Source organism: Adiantum capillus-veneris, chromosome 29 (assembly GCF_014529385.1).
Source record: "Adiantum capillus-veneris isolate H3 chromosome 29, ASM1452938v2, whole genome shotgun sequence".
NCBI classification, from domain to species: Eukaryota; Viridiplantae; Streptophyta; class Polypodiopsida; order Polypodiales; family Pteridaceae; genus Adiantum; species Adiantum capillus-veneris.
In genome coordinates, this window is record NC_140959.1 from 30,112,377 (window position 1) to 30,133,393 (window position 21,017).

Here is a 21,017-nt window from a genome sequence, read left to right on the forward strand (position 1 = left end):
TGTTTGCAGGTCTTTGCTTCGAATCTTGTGAAAGGAACCCAAAGCTTCCTTGCCACAGCCATGCTGAGCATATCCTGCAATCAACACCACATTTGGCATACATATGGAGAATACATACTTTTATCCATGTCAATGTCTTGTAAAAGGGTATATTCAACCCCTGTTGCAATATCGCTGCCAGAATTGAGCACCATCCTTCATACATTCAATGACTTCGTGTATGAGGAAATGATATCGCCAACGTTGATGCCAACATAGTTATCATTGAGATGCCAACATAGCTGTCTTGGCTGATATATATGCCAAATGTGGTGTGACCAGCAAGGGTTGGCCCTGTTCTAGAGAGGGAGCTCCTTTGTGCTTTCTCTCACCCAGGGGAAGGCTCGCACCAGGTATCTTCTCATTGATTTTGTCACCCATGTCAATGGCTTGCATAAGGCCATTGGCCTTCAAGATGCAAGCATAGGTAATGCATTTGGAGAAAAGCCTTCCATTTACATATGCTTCCTGAGCTACTCTAGCACAATGAAGTTGGGCATATCCAGCAATCAATGCGTTTGAGGTGATGACATTCCGCAGGGAAAGCCCATCAAGATTTTTTCTTTCATTCATGAGGGAACCACATTTGACATAGAAGTAGACCAAAGCACAGCCAAGTACAATATTTTTTCACCACCAATCCGCTATCAACAATCTCAATGTGAGAAACCCTCTCTTTGCATTTGTTTAAAAGCAACCTAGGGCCATAAGAGCACTCCAAGAGACTTTGTATGGCGAGCATCCCTCATTCGCCTCCCGTAAAAGAAGACCATGGTTTTTTTGCCATATCCATGTTGCACATATCTTGCAATCAACAGTCCCTGCTTAGCAATCACACCATGAATTTTGATACCCATGTGCCAAGCACATCTTTTTCCAATAAACTTTGACTGATAATATAATTGTGAATTTTTGTGCCCATATCAACATTTTTTTTTGCCATATCAACCTTCCATGGAGAGCTTCCCACATGCACAGAAAACACTTATTCTTGCAATCCGGACTATGTCCCCACGCCGTGAGATTTGTCAATCAAAAACACTGGAGAGGCTCAAACCATACATATATCTTGCCGACAACCCGCAATGAGACTTCTGCCATGCGACCCTGCATCTCTTCACACACACATACATGGACTTCCATAATATTGTGGTCAAACTTAGGTCGATCAATGAGTTTTACCCGCGCAAGATCCTCAATCACTACCACCCGATTAGCTTCCCTTTCAAAAATCCGATACGCTGTGCAGGCTTGCCTCTCCCAATTTTTGAGAGCCTCTAGCTGGGTAACACTGCAGGCTGCTGCACAAAACTCTTCGAAGTCCATCTTCTTGAATTGCAATGCATCTACCTATTGAATTAAGCATATATACATATCACGACTAACTACACACGTGCAAAGGTAGAGCAAACACCGCCACAATCATATCAAACATTTGGGACTCCTTCATTGCCTCTGTGGCATGTTTTGTCAATGCCTGGGTACACATGACAAGCAAAAAGCTAGTCACCAAACTTGCAAATCGTAGCTGGATTGAAATAACAATAACGCTCTGTCAAAAGTCTGAGGAATACTGATTTGAAATTTTCCAGCAATAATCAACCATTCTTTGAGGGCTTCAAAAGAAGAAACTGGGCCCGAAGATAAAATAAATCATCCTCTGACAAAGTTTTTGCAAGTGCCTGCAGCAATTATGAAATATCAAAACACTTGAACCCTCAACTGAGTATTTAATCACTAGAAAAATGCTTTCAGGAATTAAAATACATGCATAATTAGCTTTACATCTGACTCTCACACAAAAGTATCCTAGAAAGTAAGAAATAGTGTAAGTATTTTGATATGTTATATTGCATATTCTAATGAGGCTTTGATGTTAAGCATCAACATTCACCCTTAACTTGCCCTATAAGGCAACACATCACAAAAAATCCACAAGATTTCCATTGACCCTCACAAAGAAGAGGCGCTTATTAGAGAACAAAGCCATAGGCCCCTGTAGTAACAAAAAAGTCATTCATAAATATCTTGAATCACAGTTAGACAAAGAATATAGACTTACCTTTAATGCTGCATGCTCGCCTTAGGGAGGATGATCTGAGCTACAGCTTGACCTGTCTCGGTAGACAAGAATATCCAGAGGAATACTCTGCTCCCCACGTATCCAAGGACCATCACACGTGAGCCGCGAGGCAGGTTGAGATTAGATTAAAGAGTAGACAAGGTGGAGGTAGCCGTAGGCAAATAGAGCTAGAGGACATACTGTTCAACCAGCCACTGGGTCTTGTTACACACAAAGCTGCTATGATTGCTACGCGGGGAAGGCACAGAGGCTTTACTGCAAAAGAAGGTCGATTCGAATATGCCGATGAGGCAAATAGTGACATTGTCGACCTTCTACTGCAGGAATGAACAGGGAGGAGCTTGGCCTACAGAATCTATGATATTGAAGAATGCTCTCGCCATGTCGACGAGGCAGGCTTTTCTTCATGGCTCTTTGCTTTCATGTGAACATGCATAAGGTGTCAGTACAACAGCTAGCTAGGCGTTGCCACTTCCAACACCATAGATCAAAGAATGAGTGGAAGGCAGAAGGGTCCGATGGTTCCATTACAGCTCTGCGCGAACAAGTACTTCTAACTTTTGTCTCTATTGCTTTCTCTTATATGACTTCATATGTGAGTAAAAATTGCTAATTAACCTCCTAATAAGTTCCTTAAGCGTATGGTAAATGCGAGCTATTTTGGAGCACATAAGAAAAGCATCGAAAGAGAAGGGTAATCTGTAGACCCACATGCAGCAATGCTTGTTTGCTTCCTGTAGTACTAGCTACAAATAAGGCACAGTCTCGTGTAGCAATTACTACTGTGAGTATGTGTGTGCGGAAATTTTAACGTGCTGCGATGATGGCTTTGGTTGAAAGGAGGAGCGTCAAAAGATGCTACTGTGTGTGCGAAAATTTTAACGTGCTGCGATGATGGCTTTGGTTGAAAGGAGGAGCGTCAAAAGATGCTACTAGCTTCATAGCATTCTCTCTCTCTCTCTCTCTCTCTCTCTCTCTCTCTCTCCTACAATGGCTAGAGACAAACCTGTAGACAAATTTCGAAGCTGATTACTCTTGGAACCTACGAACTGCTTGTGGAGAAGATCGAATTGCTCCTACGAACTGTGTACTTTTGGAACCTGCGAACTGCTTATGGAGAAGATCGAATTGCTCTTGGGAGCAACGAAGTAAAGATTGCTTACTTCTGGGAGGGTGCGAACTGCTTGTGGAGAAGATCGAATTGCTCGTGAGAGCAACGCACAATGTTGTTTTTATTTTATTCACTTGGTAGCTTCTAACGGCGTAGTTCGTGGAGGTGAGAACGGACTGCGGCTGCGGTGGTGCGGAGTCAGTGCTCCTGCGATGCGAGGGTCTGACGGTGGCCATGGTGGCCGGTGACGATGCACGTAAGCTGCGTGTGGACGGGCAGCGCTGTTTTTTTTAGAGCCAAAACTGGCGCCTGTTTTTTTTTGTGTGCTGTTGACGGCGCTGGATCTACGTGGGCTGCGTAGTCTTTTTTAGAGCGTTTCAACGCTGTTGCAGGGCTGTTGACGGCGCTGGAGCAGGAGCGCTGTTTTTTTAGAGCTAAAGCCGGCGCTTGTTTGCCAATGCGTTAAAAAAAAGCTTGCCAATGCCAGCCACGTGGACGAACGTGCTTCCAGATCTGTGATTTTGCCTTTTACGCTAACGAAGTAAACATCCAAAGTTTAACAGAGTGAATTTGTTAGCCCAAAATTCAGAACTCCATCCTTTGGATAGTTCTCTCTCTTCTCTCTCTCTCTCTCTCTCTCTTCTCTGCTCTGTGCAGTCTAATATAATGGCCACCTTTGCCAGCGTATCTAGCTTTGCAAGCTTTCATTGTAGCCAGACGACGCAAGAAAGCGCCAACCTTGTTGCGAAGGTTAGCATCAGCAGTTGCGCCAGAGTGGGGAGGAGGAGGGTTATCAGGTGCACCCAAGAAGAAGATTCCAAGCCCTCTTTCGCTTTCGATTTCAGTAGCCTGCAAAACCTGGACATAGACAGCATCCGCCGCTCAAATCAGAATTCACGCCGGAGGCTCCTCCAGAATCGTGGTGTCCCTCAAATATATCCTCAAGTCTATGGTAAGCATCCGTGCATGCACGGAGAGAGAGAGAGAGAGAGAGAGAGAGAGAGAGAGAGAGACCCTTAACATACTCACACTTTGGCACAGAGGCATAGGGGTGTGCCTATTAGAAAATATTCTCTAATTGCTTAATATTAGTGAAAGAGAGAATAATTAAAAGAAAAACTTCAATGTGCTGAAAATTGATAATGGATAAAATGTTCACCACATGTCAACAAAGTGACAATGGAAAATATTATTTTGTCTGTGTTTAAATGTGCTTTCAACATCTTTCCGAGGGACTCTACTCTTCCTCAGGAAACTGCACGATGTGTTGCTGTGTTTAAATGTTCTTTCAACATCTTTCCAAGGGACTCTCCTCTCCCTCAAGAAACTGCACGATGAACAAGAAGCCTAAGGCCTTACCAACCGTTCAAGGAATGGACTTGGACGACTCGAACTGAGAATTGGATGAATAAATATATCCCTGCGGCTGATTTCAGCTTAGTACGCTACCATGCATGGGACAAGGGGGACGAGAGGCACTCTTGCCTTGCGTTGGAACCCTATAAGACGGTCGGCGATGAATAGACTCGTGGATGCTTGCTGCAGCTCAATAGGACCATTGTCATAGATAGGCGTGATAAGGATAGGTGGGCTCAAATTGGCTGATAGTTGGAGGCGTGGACACGTTGTCAGTCCATTGTGCTTTTAGTTAGAGGGTCGATCGCTTCAGCACTTGATGATGAGCTGCTCGGTGTTGGATGGTTCTAGGGGGTGATGGCCGAACCAATTCAATTCCACCTTCAACGCTATCGACCCGTCGCTGGACCGGAATGAGATGACCGTTATCCTCCTTGATGGGGAGCAAGAAACGGATACCCTCCTGGGTATACTGCGATCCGCAATCAAGGAATGGAAGTGCAAGGCACGTCCCTGTAGCGAAGTTCCTCGGTGAGGTTGTACCCCGGTACTCGAGTGCTTTGCATAGGCGGATGGAGGAATAATGCCTTCCTTCCTATGTTTTAACTTTATTCTGATCCCTCTGGAGGGAAATGACGTTATTCTCCTGAGTGACGACGAGCGCTTAAGAGTCACTCAATTTCCTTGCCTACGCAGGGGGGTCAGTATAACCGGCTTGTGCACAATAGAGGGAGGTACTAATTCAATTACCTGTTATTTTTTACACAGAGGATTGAGAAGAAGAGAGAACACAGATGCGTCCAACAACTAGAATGTCACTGCGCACATGAAGACCGACACCTTGTAGGCCCCAAAGATTGGCACCCCTTTTGGTATTTCTTTATTCAATTGAAAACCAAGGATTTGAACACATAGACTAAACTCTCACCAAGATGTCCGGCTGAAATTGCAGGTTTTTGACCCAATTGTGGCAGCATAACGGAACCAGAATCTTTGTAGGTCAAAAATACAAATCTAGAATGGATTCCCTTGCAATTTAGAAGCTTTCCGGTTAGTTGTAAGTAAATTTCAGCATGCTGTAATTTCTGTTTTGGTCACTGACAGGTGCCCAAACTCCTATATAACCAAGGCTTCTTCGAGGCTTCCCTGGTGTTATCTTGCAGTTTAGGTGCGAAACCCTAAACCTGTAAATAAACATAGCAAGCTGTAATTCTTTGTTTTGGATCGTTTTGAGTGGAACAATTATGTCTATGCGTGTCTCAGACTCTCAAGAGCTCCCGCACGCAACCCCTTTGATTTGGACAAGTTTTCACACGAGAAAACTCTCTTATTTTGTAGTTTGTCGCAATGGAACTGTGCGTACTTATGGGGAATTACCAATCAGCTAATCCGGTTCCTGTTCAGAAGGCTCTTGCCAATTTGCGTAAAGGATGATGACGTGGTAGCCTAGGTGCAGCTCGCGGAAATCCGTACAAGTGGCAGTGCGTTTTATAGATACCCCTTTTGGGTGCATGATTTTGGCATGAAGTGCTTTGGGATGTGAAATGAACGAGGAGAAGGATCTCCCGGCTACACAGACCGCCTACAGATACGCGTCGGACGAACCACCTGACCATAGCCACCATCTGGCAGCTCCCCCGTGTTGGGGCCATCGTCCGAGGACGTAGGCGTGCACCTGTAAGACCAAGCGTCCCATACCACCCGGCCTCACCTCCTCGGGGTGACCTCGCGCACTCCTAGCCTCGCGGTCTAACCACTGGCACTCTGCCAGTGGGGGTCGATAACTGCAAATGAGGCCTTGGCCTCCCTTTTATAATAATGGCCGGCCACACTGACCGGGTTCACACTACGTCCGCCTGGACACTAGACGCCCATCCCGACGGCATCTGGGCTAGATCCCCTCTCCTGTGAGCGGGACATAGCATACTTCCCCCCTTAAGAACCATTGATGTCCTCATCAATGAAGTGGGGATACTGAGCCTTCAAAGTGGGGATACTGAGCCTTCAAAGCTCTAACAGGTTCCCAAGTAGCAAACCTTTCAGATTGACCCTTCCATTTAATCAAGTACTCGTCATAAGCTTTTTGGCGCGAATGATGGGTACGATTATCTAAAACTGCTTCTGGTTCTCGAAGAATATACTTAGTTTGCATATCTTGCCATACATTTTCCTCGATAGGCACAACAACGTCGGCTTTGCCCAATTTCACTTTAAGGCGGCTGACATGAAACAATGGATGTACACTAACATCCGAAGGAAGAGCCAGTTTATAGGCAACTTGGCCGATTTTCTTTGTGATCAAGAATGGACCACAATATCTAGCTGAAAGCTTATAATGCTTTCGTGTTCGCATAGTCTTGGAATCCTTAGGTATCTTCAGATAGACCCATTGTCCCACATCTAGAGTCCTTGGAGATCTCTTTTGATTAGCATAAGTAGTAACTCGAGCATTTCTTATACTATCCTTAGCCCTTTCGAGCATTTCTTGCATGTCATACAAGAAATCACGAGCTTGGCGTTCCTTGACTTTCTCTAAGCCAATAGCAATCGGGGATTTAGGCTCGAATCCATACATCAACATGAATGGGCTAAATCCAATAGCAGAATGCTTGCTACTATTATAGGCAAACTCTAACTGTGGAAGATACCTTTCCCAGTCAGATTGCCTATGAGAGACATAGGCTCTCAACATGTCCTCTAACGTTTGATTCATCTTCTCAGTTTGTCTGTTGGACTCAGGATGGTCAGAAGACGACATACTCAACTTCGTCTGAAGATGAGTAAACACATCTCGCCAAAATCGGCCAGTGAACTTAGTATCTCGATCACTCTGACGATATCCTCTGGCAGACCATACATCTTATAAAGCTGATCGACAAATAATACCGCCAACTCATGGCTTTTTACTGTCGACTTCGTTGGTATAAACTTTGCCATTTTTGTGAGTCTATCGACCACAACCCAAATAGAGTCATTGCCCCGATTAGTATTTGGCAAACCAACGATGAAGTCCATAGAAATACTCTGCCACTTGGCATCTGGGATTTCCAATGGATGTAGCAGACCAGCTTTCTTAAGGCGCTCTGCCTTATTGACCTGACATTGAGCGCATCTGTTCACATAGCTCTCTATGTAAGAGCGCATTCTTGGCCAATAGAAATATCGTTTGACCAAAGCCAAAGTTCTTTGGATGCCTAGGTGCCCAGCGCTAGGAACATCGTGGCATTCGCATAAAATCCTTTGTCGAATCTCATCGATTTCCGGCACGTAGACTTCACGATTTTTGAACAATAGTCCACCTCTAATGGAATATTGTCGCTGTCTCGTCTCTCCAGCACAACTCACTTGGGTCTCCAGACCACCCAAGCCTGTATGCGAGTCATGCCCCGCTTCGACCTCGTTCCATATCTTGCCAAAATGGCCATCGGAACGACATAGCCCTCGGAGAGAGAGAGAAATCCGTCGAGATTTCAACCATAGACAAGGCATTAACCTCAGGAATCCTGCTGAGTGCACCAGCAATTCGATTGCTGGATCCTTTTCTATAACCGATCTCAAAGTCAAACTCTTGCATAAGCTCAACCCATCTAGCCTTCCGGCCTTTGAGATCACCCTGATCACATATATAGCGCAAGGAATGATGATCTGTCCATGCAACAAACGTAGAGCCATACAAGTAGTGCCGCCATTTCCTCAGGGCGTGGACTACGGCATAAAGCTCCTTCTCATACATTGGATAACGCATTTCAGCATTAGAAAGTTTCTTACTTTCAAAGGCAACAGGACGTCCATCCTGGTATAATGCCGCATCAATAGCATAATCACTAGCATCCGTTTCAACCACAAACGGTTTGCTAGGATCCACAATGTGCAATATTGGCGCAGTAGTCACCAAGTGCCTTAGTGTCCGAAAGCTCTCGTCGAGACGCTCATTCCAGAAAACAGGGGGATGACCTTTACGATGAGGACCCGAAGTCTTCGGCCCTTTCACCCCTCCTTTTAAAAGTTGCGTAAGCGGAGCAGCAACTTTAGAGTAATCCTTGATAAACTTGCGAAAGAATCCAGTAAAGCCTAAAAAGGACTTTACTTGGCGTACATTCTTCAGAATGGGCCAATTTCGCACTTTATCTAACTTTTCAGGGTCGATGCAAATTCCATCTCGAGTAATGATATGACCCAAGTACAGAAGCTCTTTCTTAAAGAATTCACACTTAGAAGCTTTATCATAAGCTTCTCAGTTCTCAGTACTTCGAGAACAGCGCGTATATGCGCTAGGTGCTCAGGCAAACTTCGGCTGTAGATCAAGATATCATTTAGAAATACAATAACGGAGTTGCCTAAAAATGGTCTCAGCAGATCATTCATCATCTGCTGAAACGTGGCTAGAGCATTGGTCAAACCAAAAGGCAAGACCAAAAACTCGTAGCGACCATAGTGCGAATGGAAGCCTGTCTTAGGAATATCTTCCAGTTTGATCCGTATCTGATGATAGCCTGATCGCAGGTCTATCTTCGTAAAATAGAACGCTCCATGGAGCAGATCTATCAGATCGTCCATGCGTGGGAGCGGATACTTGTTCTTGACAGTGAGCTTATTCAACCCCTTATAATCCACGCAGAAGCGCATAGTGTTATCCTTCTTTCGAGAAAGTAGCACTGGCGCTCCCCACGGGGATTTGCTAGGCGGAACAAAACCCCTGTCGAGATAATCCTTCAGTTGTCGCTGAATCTCGTCCTCCTCGGTTTTACTAAACCGATAGGGTTGGTTTGAGAAGGGCTGACTACAAGCCACCAACTCAATGCCATGATCTACTCCTCTCGAAGGCGGCAAGCCAGGAGGTAGATCATCAGGAAAAACACCCTTGAAATCAGTCATGATTTCTCGGATGAGGTTGGATTCGTCAAAATCCCCAAGTTCAACAGAAGAACATGAAACATTTTTACGAAATTTAGTGACAGAAGTACCAAGCACTAATGAATCAAACCAAGCAGATGGTACACATTGATAAAAGTCAACATCAGAAGACTTTATTTCTTTATACATTTCCAAAGCAGTAACAACTGGTATTGCAAAACCATTATTTACAGACTTCTGATTACAAAGCGACACAGATACATGAGGCATGTTCTGCTTAACAAAAACAAGAGAGTGATGTACATAGTCTATATACAATGAGTTTTGTTCATAAAACCATGGAATTCCTAAAATAACATCTGCTCTGTCCAGGCGCATGATGTGGAAATCCAGGTTCTCTTTGTAATCAGCTAGCTCGAGCGACAAGTCTGGAACCATCCGATTCCATACATCCGTGTCCACGCCACGAGCCATCTTCACGCGATACTCATGGTCACTGTCCCGCGTCTGCAGGCTCAATTTCTGCACCAATTTTGCATCCACAAAATTGTGTGAGCTTCCATTATCAAGGAGTACGGTCACGTCGTGACCATTGATCTTCCCGGGGAAACGGAGAAGATCGTGCTTATCAAACACTTTCGTGCTAAAAGTACAATTAGTGCATGGACTGTGCGCTAAATGATGGACTTCAACTTGAACAACATCAGAGTTACCCGAGATCTCGTGAATTTGAACCGAAGGAGGACCTTGCGGTTTCTGCGTCTTCTTCTTCTTGGGGCAATCCTTGATTTGGTGACCCGTCTGGCCACATCCGAAGCAAGCCCCCTTCTTCACTGCATCAGCAATTGAAGCATTTCTGGCTTTCTTCTTCTCCTGAGAAGACTTGGCGGTGATTTGGACTTATGCTGGAATCGGGGTCGCTTCCTCGAAGCACCCTCACCGGATTGATGGTCTGCAGTTCTTTTCTTCTCATAATTCGCTCCATTTATCAAATGGAACGTCCTGGCCTTTGCCACTACATCCTCGACGTCAGTCGGGGCTTTATCCTTAATTAAGGCCCAACGGTAGTACTCATGCAATCCCAGCAGATACATGTGCACAACGTGCGTAGAATCCACCTTGCAGAAGGTGAGCGCCTCTTTGAAAGCTGTCGTATATTTATCAAAAGACAGAGTTTTCATCGAAAGAATCTGCAGTTTGGCATAAGCTTTCAAAGGGTCCATTTTAGCGAAATCCCTCTTGAATTTCACACAAAAATCAGCCCACGTCGTAGGCTTCTCTGTCATGTCGCGCCACCAGGTAAGTGCCTTACTACGCAGATAGAGAGGAATCGTCTGAATCCTCCGTTCATCATGCTCCCCATGGAGATCAAACATCAAAGTACGTGGTCCACTGGTGCGGCCAATTATTTATGGCCAGTTCCGTACACTCCTTCTCTTCCCCTGAGAAATTTGTAGTTTTGTACGGAATTGTGGCAGTCGGACCACCCTGTGAACGCCCAAAAGCAGCAATCTGCGTTCGCAATTGCTAGAGATGGGTTTTCGCCCTCGGAAATACGCGCAGTTGTCGACTGAGCCATATTTTCGAGAGTAGAGAGTCGGGAACTGAGTCCTTGCACGACCCCTTCGAGAGAGGCCAAGCGAAGGTTTGTCTAAACGTTCGCGTTTTCCAGAGCGGTAACACGCTGGTCAAAACTCTGGAAAGTACTTGTAATCCATGTGTAGAGAGCATGCGTGAATGGAATTTGGATGTTACCTGGCACATCGTCACGTTGCACATCTGAGCTGGAGGAATCCATGGCGAAGTGCGTGAAGAACTGGAAAATTCACGCGAAACCGGGCCTTTTTTGCACTTTTCGGTCGTGAAAAGTTGAAGTTTGAAGAGCTCTATGCGTCGACGTGAGCGTCTGAAGGCGAGCAAGTGATGGCGGGAACGCGGGAGTGCGAGCAGGTGAGAGAGAGCAGGCTCGGGAGAGAAGCAAGAGAGTCTAAAAACTCAATTCTCTGCCATTTTAAAAAAATAAAAGGCCACTTGATTTAAATAAACCAAGCTTAAATGACATCAAAAGAAAACTCTAGCGCTGGACTTAAAAAAACGTTCGACGGATGCTGCGTGGAGCGTGGGAGAGAGCACACGTGCGTGAATATAGGGAGCTTGCGCTCGCATGAGTTTGGCACACGCTAGGCTGCCAATTGGGCACCACGTTGGAAAAAAAAAGCTACGCAAGTTCCACTGCAGACTCAAGGCCCACTCACAGAGAGAGGTAGTTCTCTCTCTCTCTCTCTCTCTCTCTCTCTCTCTCTCTCTCTCTATGCTTCGCACAGAGAGACTTACAGAGAGAGGGATTTACAGAGAGATTTGAAAGTATACCATATGCTGAATTTTAATCTAAAGCAGCAAATTAATGATAAAATACATTGATTTTCATTGAAAACAAGTAAATTCGGTAAGAATCCTCTGATTTTCCGCACTCCCACTTGTTAAATTGCTGAATTTTGTCAAAAATCAGCAAAAAACACATTAAGTTTCACCTGCAAACATACTCATGAGAAGAAAAACGCACAATTTCAGCGGTTAATTACTAAAAATTACGCGTACTCGAGGTTCCCCGACTCGAACCGATCTGTAGGTGTGCACACAGTCCATTCGTGCAGCCAAGCCGGCTTTGATACCGTGAAACGAACGAGGAGAAGGATCTCCCGGCTACACAGACCGCCTATAGATACGCGTCGGACGAACCACCCGACCATAGCCACCATCCGGCAGCTCCCCCATGCTGGGACAGCGTCCGAGGACGTAGGCGTGCACTTGTAAGACCAAGTGTCTCATACCACCCGGCCTCACCTCCTCGAGGTGACCTCACGCACTCCTAGCCTCGCGGGCTAACCACTGGCACTCTGCCACTCGGGGTCGATAACTGCAAATGAGGCCTTGGCCTCCCTTTTATAATAATGGCCGGCCACATTGACCGGGTTCACACTACGTCCGCTTGGACACTGGACGCCCATCCCGACGGCATCTGGGCTAGATCCCCTCTCCTGTGAGCGGGACATAACAGGATGTAACAACTTTTCATAGTAGTTGCTTTTGGAGGCCAAGGGCCTTTAAATATGTACAAGGGGGTCTCACTTTGGCGTCCTAACTTGCGGAGGAGCAGAGCAGAGCCCCGAAGTTGTAACTTGTGGAAGCAATATAAAGAAATACCTAAAGGGGCGCCGGGTTTTGGGGCCAGTGTCGTCTGGGAGTGGAACTTTGCCTCTCTCTCTCTCTCTCGCTCTCTCTCTCTCTCTCTCTCTCTCTCTCTCTCTCTCTCTCTCTCTCTCTCTTTGTTCAGTTGTTCTGAGTTGCTAAAAGTCTCTTCTTTTGAGTTGGCACGTGGTGCCTCCCGTTACACACGGAGAGAGGGCGATGGGCTGCCAAAGCAGGCGAATGGCTATAGATAGAAACACCTTGGGCTGAAAACGTAGAGGAAGGAGCACCAATTTCTACAAAGGCTTGAGAGAGAGAGCGCTCCAAATTCCTTATGCGAGACGATGAGGCTATATAGGGTTTTCTGGGTGTTCTTATATTCTCAAGTTAGGCTTTTAATGGCCTAGGTCGGGCAATGCCTTAAACATGATTTTAAAAATAAATCATGATAAGCCACTTGTCAGAAATTGTTGCACATCTCCCAACTTTGGAACCCGATTGCCGTGCGCGGGAATTGGCATGATAGGTTTCACTAACCTAAATCTGTATGCTCGTAATGCTAGATGCCCTTCGAAGTATAATTATATCCGTCAAAAGGTGTGTACAAACCATTTATTCAAGAAGGTCTCAAAACTGGAAAACCCAATCTAATGGACCCTTTGACCTTTTGGACTCAACCCATGCACGAGTAGGTTCAATCTACCTCCTGAGAACTTTATGGCACAAGTGTCGGCTTGTCTGGCCATTTTCCGGAGGAATGAAACATTGAAAACTTGGGAAAACCCGTTTAAACACTTAAAATGGAGGACCAACAACGCTATCTTTATTTATGTGCTTGTTCCTAGTGCGCTCTACACTATGTTCAGCTATTCTTATACAGCTCTATTGTTTGAACGTTGAAACATGTGCACAAAAATATTCATGTTTATTTAATCTATAGACTATACTATGATAGCTAAGTTACTTTTAGCGGAGTTTCCCTCTCAAAGATATTGGCACCTCAACAGGTGACCGTATGGTATTTCTTTTTTACATTAATGAGCAGTCGTGGTTAGAAATCTTTTGTGAGCTCACTCACAATGGTCTGAAGAGCAACTCACACCCCTGGCCGTTAGTCATAGGCAATAGGCCCAAAAGCTATGAGAAACTATCTGATAATTACAACTAACCCAAAAGAAGGTCAAGATAACCAATGGAGGGTCAAATTGCAATTGAAACATAGACAAATGAATGCCACACCAAGCTACCATGTCATGTATTGTATGGCCACCTTGTAAGCAACGCCGCGATCTGTGTCAAGTCTCCCGTTGCGATTTGCAGGCTTTCGAACAACATTTCCGTGGTCTTTTTGTTTGCTTTTTGTTCTCTGCTCCTGTCTGTCCGTACTGTGGGCCACTTGCCATGTCACCGTTTTGTGACATGAGGTTTAGAATTAAGAGAGATTTGATTCTTTGCAAATCTTATGTAGTTATATGCGACTTGTGGTGTCTAGTGTTTGTTGGTTACGGATGGTTCTATGATTCAATGCATTTTTGATTACTTGTAAATTCCTATTTTGATTCCAACTGATAGGTTGTAGGCCACTCAACATTCTCCAATTAATCCTAGAACAAAACCAAGTAGTTCTTTTGTTGTACATCTACATGCTCCATGCAGGCTAAGACTCTGGAAGTAACTTTAGTCTATTGGAATATGATGGCAAGATGGTTTGAAGTCACAGCCATTTATGTAAGCATGCTGCATGTTGAAATGCCACAAGTGGAGGAAATGCATGACCCTTAATTGGGTAGATGTGACATGCTAATGGTAAGGCGATTAAAAAATTTTCTCGACATTGTTCAAGGTTCATTGTACAATGATTTCTCGACATTGTTCAAAGTTAATCGTACAATGATTTCTTACCAATACTTATTAGGAAGATGTGGCTGTTGCAAATTTGAGAATTCCATTTGGTGTAAGGACATCACATAGATGAAGTGTGTACCTTTGTTGCATCACGCGTGTGAAGAGAGTGGCTTTGATGATTTAAAGCTGAAACTTGTAATTGGCTAGGTGGCATGCTACTCTTAGGTAATTGGGAATGGGTCTCTACGCTGTTCAGGTTTTTTTGTACAATGATTTCTTAGTAATACTTACTCAGGAAACTGTGGCTGCTTAGACTTGCAAATTTTAGGTTTTCACTTGCTAAAAGGACTTCACATGTTGAAGTGCCCACTCCTATTATGTCACATGTGAAGAGTGTGGCTTGGATAAGTCCATAGTTACAATTGTCATTTTCTTGTAGCACATCTGTTTTCCACATCTGATGTGTATTTCTACCTTTCAAGCTATCAATGAGTAGACATGTTAATTTTGGCTTTTTATTATAGCTAAAAGTTTAAGCAGGACTTGTGGGATGATTGCTGTTTTTCATGGACTTTGATATCACATTCTTGTTTTATCGTATGTAGGCCAAGCCACCAAAATTGAGAAGGTCTGGAAAGAATGGAAAAGTGCTGAAAAGGACAGCTATTCACGTGGTTTAGAATATCTCACCCCTGAGGTTTGTTCCTCTCACTTTGAATGATCTAACAAGTAGTTGCGCTTTCATGCATTTCATGCTGTAGATTGTCTTTTTCAAAAGTATGAAACACATGTTGTATCGTTACAAATGTATTTACGTTCATATTCTAATCGGTTTGCTCTCACTTTGTTAAATCCTGAAGACTGATGAATGAGGCTTCATTTAGGAAGGTGACATGCACCTTCACATAGCATGAGATGCTATCTTCCCTAATTTTATTGTTATCTTTAGATGCATGAAAATTATTACAAGATTCGGTGGTTTTTGAGAGCTCAACAAACTAATTTTGTGTAAGTTTTCAAGAGCAGTAATCTACCTATATGTAAATACATGAGTGTGTGTGCATTTACACACATACGCTTTGGTGTGTCACTGAATGATGACACGGTAACCCTGCCATACGGCTGATGATGTGGCACCCGGATGCTGACATGGCAGCCAGCCATGCTGGTGTTTTTACGGGAACCCATACGTGGGTTAGTTGTGACCACGTTGTTTTTTTGTATCATCAAGTGTTCATAGCAGCTGTTTTTGGAGTTTCTTTTAGAAACTGAGAGCTACAAGTATGTGGCTTGCGTGACAGTTGTTATGAGATTCAGTGAGTGGGCTTACAAAGCGATTGTACACATTGTTGCTCATCAATATGTCAAAGAAATCCTGCGTGGGGTGCTTGTAAACTTTGCCCCTCTGTCTCTTGAGTAAGGTGTTCCTTTCATGTTCAATTTTTTGTCGTTTCTTTGTTGCAATGTTTTTATCACCTATTCAAGTAAGCGGATAGAGCAGAGACAACATACAAAGCCTTAGGAGAGAGAGGCAGAGTCAGGATCTAGGAGGTCAGAGGCTGAGAGAGCGTGGAGGAGAGAAGCCAAGAAGAGGAGGTGGCTACAGAGATAGAGAGAGTTACAGGTATAGAGGCACTGCGATCCTCCACAGGATCCACCTTTTTTGGCAGGCTCTTCAGACTTGGGCAGGTTGCATTCCTACATGCCTTGTGGCTGACAGTCTTGCACAGAGTATGAGAGCCATTTAGTGGCTACACTCAGAGGACAATTATTGTTTGCCAATGGTATTGTTGTGGAGCATACATCATGGATCACTCGCACCATGCGAGTATGGCTAGAGCCTGTAGTTGTTAGCTTATTGTGCTGCTCTCTGGACTACTATAGTTCTTGGTATACAGTTGCTCGGTCTTTTGTTCTAGGATAGCTTCTCCATTGACCGCTACCGCATGATACTTCCTCTAGCTCTTGTTCCACGGCCTTGGCCAGGGATCAAGAGGGCTTGGCGTTGATATTTCCAGTCGTGTAGCAGCTGCTACGGTCGACGTATGTCTTTGAGGTTTCAGGTTCATTTTTGCTTGTCACATGGATTTACATATTGCTACTTGGAATGTCAATAGATTGCATCACACTAGCATCCGTGGCCCAAGACAGAATTTGCTTCGCAAAGACTTGCGTTCTCATGTAGATTGAGATGTGGATTTACTTCTTGTGCAAGAGCACAAACTATGAACGGAAAGCTACCATAGATGCGGCAAGCTGTTACCAAGGGCTTCTCATACTTTTTGGGAAATTGCGATTGGCCAGCAGTATCCTAGCAATGGTGTATGTAATTCTGTGGGATCACGTTGGTGACGTTGTGTGCATTTGTACAAGACAGAGCTACGTGGATTTCTCTTGCGATTGCTCATTCTTGGTAGGAGAGTTGTGTATCTATGCTGTCACAAAAGTGATGACATGGCACTTAAACTCCGGCAAGAGTCATAGTCGCAGAAGATGATGACGTGGCTGTTTGTACAGTGTTGACGTGGCACCTCAGAAAATTGCGGTGCGATTCCCCGCTGCCGTGGCAGATTTCCATAGATGCGGCAAGCTGTTACCAAGGGCTTCTCATACTTTTTGGGAAATTGCGATTGGCCAGCAGTATCCTAGCAATGGTGTATGTAATTCTGTGGGATCACGTTGGTGACATTGTGTGCATTTGTACAAGACAGAGCTACGTGGATTTCTCTTGCGATTGCTCATTCTTGGTAGGAGAGTTGTGTATCTATGCTGTCACAAAAGTGATGACATGGCACTTAAACTCCGGCAAGAGTCATAGTCGCAGAAGATGATGATGTGGCTGTTCGTACAGTGTTGACGTGGCACCTCAGAAAATTGCGGTGCGATTCCCCGCTGCCGTGGCAGATTTACGTAGCAAATTTGCAGAATTTTTGGGGGTGCCTATTTCTGGAGCTTTTGGAGCGCCAACTTTTGGGCCTCAGTGCTTTTCACATGAGCCTTTAAAATATGTGCCTTGGGAGAGGCTTTGGCAGAATAGTGTGTGGGCACAAATAGTTGAGCACTCTCTCCGGCAGTTGTACTTTGCTCTTATCAATACAAAAAGAAGTACCGAAAGGGGTGCTAGACTATGGGGCCAGTGCATCTGGAAGCTGAACTTTGCCGCTTTGTGTTTCAAGTAATTTTGAGTTACGAAGTCGGAAGTACATGTGTTTAAAGTTTCTATTCTATTCGTGTGTTGCTGAGGATTGACAGTCTTGCCAGTGCCAAGCCCGTGACAGCGGTATCAAAGCTTTAGTCGATTCTTCTTCTCAGGAGGAACTGGTCCGATTTTTGCACGACACGCTATGGACTCTGACAAAGATTCTGAGCAGGAATATGAGCAAGTTCTCGTGACAGTTTTGCGGGAGGAAGATTCCAACAAGAACGATGACTCTAACAACGAATCAACTATGAAGAGTATGATGAATGTCTTGACGACTTTCTTAAAGAGGATTAAAAGTCTACAGATTTATACTGCCAATTGCAAGGGAGCACTTGTACGAAGAGATTAATGAAGTTTGCATGAGATCTAGCGTGTGCTCAATATATGAAGAACCAACCGATTCCGGAATTAAATGAAATATGGTGGAAGGCTACCAAACAACCTCAAGTCGGCTATGAAAATCAAAGCAAAAGCCGAAGGTAGATTAGAAGCGCTCTCTTTTGACGGAAGAGGATATTAAACATGCTATGGAACGAAAAATCAGTGAGATGACGAAGGATCGAAAGCACTCAAGAAAGGAACATAAATCCGAGTCTTGGCCAGAATACTTGGACAGACAGCCTACTTTTGAAGAACTTATAGAGGAAGGATCTAGGAAGCGACATTGCCAACGTGTTCACTTCGAGGATGATGTCACCAGGAGGTGTATTTTTCCTGTTGCCTTCCGTAAATAAGTATTAGATATATTTATTTTATTTTTACTTGTTTGTCCCAAAACCTTTGAAAAGGTGCAAGTGGACATTGCATGGCCAGTGTGAAACGGCTGCAGCCAAATGGGTTTCTCACATCGGGGATCTAGGTCGGTCAGACAGGGACTGCCCGGGCCAGTTAGCACTGAATTCTGATGAGTATGGAAGCTCGTGTGCGCCAAACTGGAATTTGGGCCACTCGTCAAGTCACTGCAACTTTATAAGTTGAAAGGGGCCAGTAAATTAACCCACATTGTAGATGTTGGTCAAATGGTAGTCTTCAATGATTGTCAGGAGACCGATAGGGACGCCATGGAAGCATCTCCTAAAATTTAGGGAATTGCTATTTTTGACCGGAAAATGTGTTCGTGTCATTAGCTCTGGAATGACAAGGGGAACATTTTATTGCTCTGCTGCCAAGTCAACTGACGCACCAATTGAGATATTTTTAGCAGGGAAAGCCCAAACTCGGAAACTGGGCGACGTGTCAGCCTGTGAGCGATTCTGCCACTCTGGGAGGCAAAAACGAGCTGCATATCAACAAAGGGGGCGCCATTTTCAGCCTCAGGTGGATTGTAGTAGGTACAGAAGCTATAGAATGCTTACCTTGCCCTCTATGCACAGTATGGTGACGAGAGTGATGCCCCGCACGCTACATACTGCTCTCTTTCTCCCCTACGTACAGTATCTTATGCCCCACTAGTGGGCTTCTCATTTGACCTATGTACAGTTCTGGGGGTTTATGCGCGTTTGCCAAGGCAAGAGCCTTCTGAACAGGAACCGGATTAGCTAATTGCTAATCCCCCACAGGTACGCACAGTTCCATCACGAAAGATTGCGAGTTTGGAGAGTTTTCTCGCGTGAAAACTCGTCCAATTCATAGGGGAATTGTCCCATTGCGTGCGGGAGCCCTTGGGACACGCGTAGGCGTGTTCGCTCCGCTAAAAACGATCCGAAACAGGGAATTACAGCCTGCTGTGTTTTTCTGCAGGTTTAGGGTTTCGCACCTAAACTGCAAGGGAACATCGGGGGAGCCTCGTGAGAGCCTTGGGATGCGTGTACAGGCTTTTGGGCTCCCGGCAGTGAAAAACAGAGAATTACAGCCCGCTGAATTTCTGTGACAGCTCACCAGAAAGCTTCCAGATATCGAGGGAATCCGTCCTAGACAGGTGTTTTTGACCTACAGGGGTTCTTGCGCCGTTATGTTGTCGAAATCCGGTCGAAAACTTGCGTTTTCAGCCCTCGCCAGGTTTGGACAGCTTTGTGAAAGCTTGTGCTAAGTGGTCGGATCGTCTACCTTAATTTGAATAAAGAAATACCGAAAGGGGCGCCAGTCTTTGGGGCCTACAAGGTGTCGGTCTCGTGTGCGCAGTGACATTCTAGTCGCTAGACGCAACTGTGTTCTCTTCCCTTCTCAGTGCTCTGTGTAAAGTTAACAGGTAATTGAAATAGTACCGCCCTCTACGTTGTACGGGCCGGTTACAGATGACATTAGCCCTTATTCTTCCTCTTCTTCCTCTTCTAGCGAGGAAGATTGATGGGAGTCAAGGAACCGGAAATAGGAGAAAAGCAGATCTAGATGAGGTAGAAAGAGCTACAGACGCTCAGATTTTGACATTAACTCTTTTGACGACTCAGATTCCAGATGAGGCAGAAAGAGCTACTGACGCTCAGACTTTGACACTACCTTTGTTGACGACTCACGAAATAGAAGGACGGGGGTCAAAGCATCAAGTCCGACACTACCCTTTTTGACGACTCACGATAAAGAAGGAATTTAAGAATGGGGGACTAATGAGAAAGAAGGAATTCAAGGACGTGGGTCAAAGCATCAAGTTCGACACTACCTCTTTTGATGACTCACAAGAAAGAAGGAATTTAAGGATGGGGTCAAAGCATCAAGTTCGACACTTTCTTTGGATACCCATTGAGCTCTTTATTTTATTCAACTGTTTAATCTGGCATTTTCCGGAGGACTTCACAGCAACCTTGAAGGTCCGAAAAGTAGCTTCTCACCTCAAGGGGAATGCTCAGACATGGTGGTTCACGCTCTTATTGCATGCTAGGCGCCAGCAACCCAGGTAAAGTTCAAGAAGCTATCCTTTTCTATCTGGCTGATTTGAAGCACGTGTTGAATGCTTGGAACCACCTCTGAATGAAAGAAGATTCAAGAAGATACCATCTCGACCTACAATCAGAGATTTTGAAACACGTTTTTACTGGTGGCTTCTTTCAAGAAGGTCTCTTTGAAGGAGCAAATGGAACGCTATTGATGTGGCTTACTTGAGAGACAGAGAGAGATTATCTTAAACAACGGTCTTCAAGCATTCAGAGACATAAGGCAGTTTCTCATTTCGAACACGTTCATTGACTTATGTGACAGATGAGCCAATGACCAAGGCTGTGGAGAAAGAGTCCTTGTAGGATAGTAAGAAATCAAGAAGACTCAAAAGAAGAAATCTTCCACCCCATAGATGTCTGTAGAGCAAAAGGCAGAGTATTACAAGTAAGGCAAGTGCGTTGAGTGTGGAGAGACCGGGCATATCTTGGCAAAGTGTCCAAAGGAGGAGGAGGAGGAGAATGAAGACA

The 21,017-nt window shown here is 44.8% G+C and overlaps 2 protein-coding genes across 4 annotated transcripts in view; one reads left to right on the plus strand and one right to left on the minus strand.

The window, feature by feature from the left end:
• Window positions 1–983: 983 nt before the first annotated feature.
• Window positions 984–3,323, minus strand: LOC147418979 (CDPK-related protein kinase-like). The gene is made up of 4 exons (XM_086505903.1): window positions 3,129–3,323; window positions 1,614–1,721; window positions 1,454–1,516; window positions 984–1,389 (listed from the first exon to the last, which is right to left on the minus strand). Exons 3-4 carry the CDS (start codon window positions 1,487–1,489, stop codon window positions 1,072–1,074), a joined length of 354 nt encoding a protein of 117 aa, XP_086362029.1. The 5' UTR covers window positions 1,490–1,516; window positions 1,614–1,721; window positions 3,129–3,323; the 3' UTR covers window positions 984–1,071.
• A 437-nt stretch (window positions 3,324–3,760) lies between these two features.
• The window catches only part of LOC147418980 (uncharacterized), a 56,471-nt gene continuing 39,214 nt past the window's right edge, over window positions 3,761–21,017 (plus strand). Inside the window, exons 1-2 of one of the 3 annotated variants that reach the window (XM_086505902.1) lie at window positions 3,761–4,185; window positions 15,083–15,174. In XM_086505902.1, coding sequence (XP_086362028.1) covers window positions 3,900–4,185; window positions 15,083–15,174 — 378 coding nt within the window. In that variant the 5' untranslated portion in view covers window positions 3,761–3,899. The remainder of the gene's footprint in view (window positions 4,186–15,082; window positions 15,175–21,017) is intronic. The other 2 variants (XM_086505901.1, XM_086505900.1) reach the window with 2 other exon arrangements.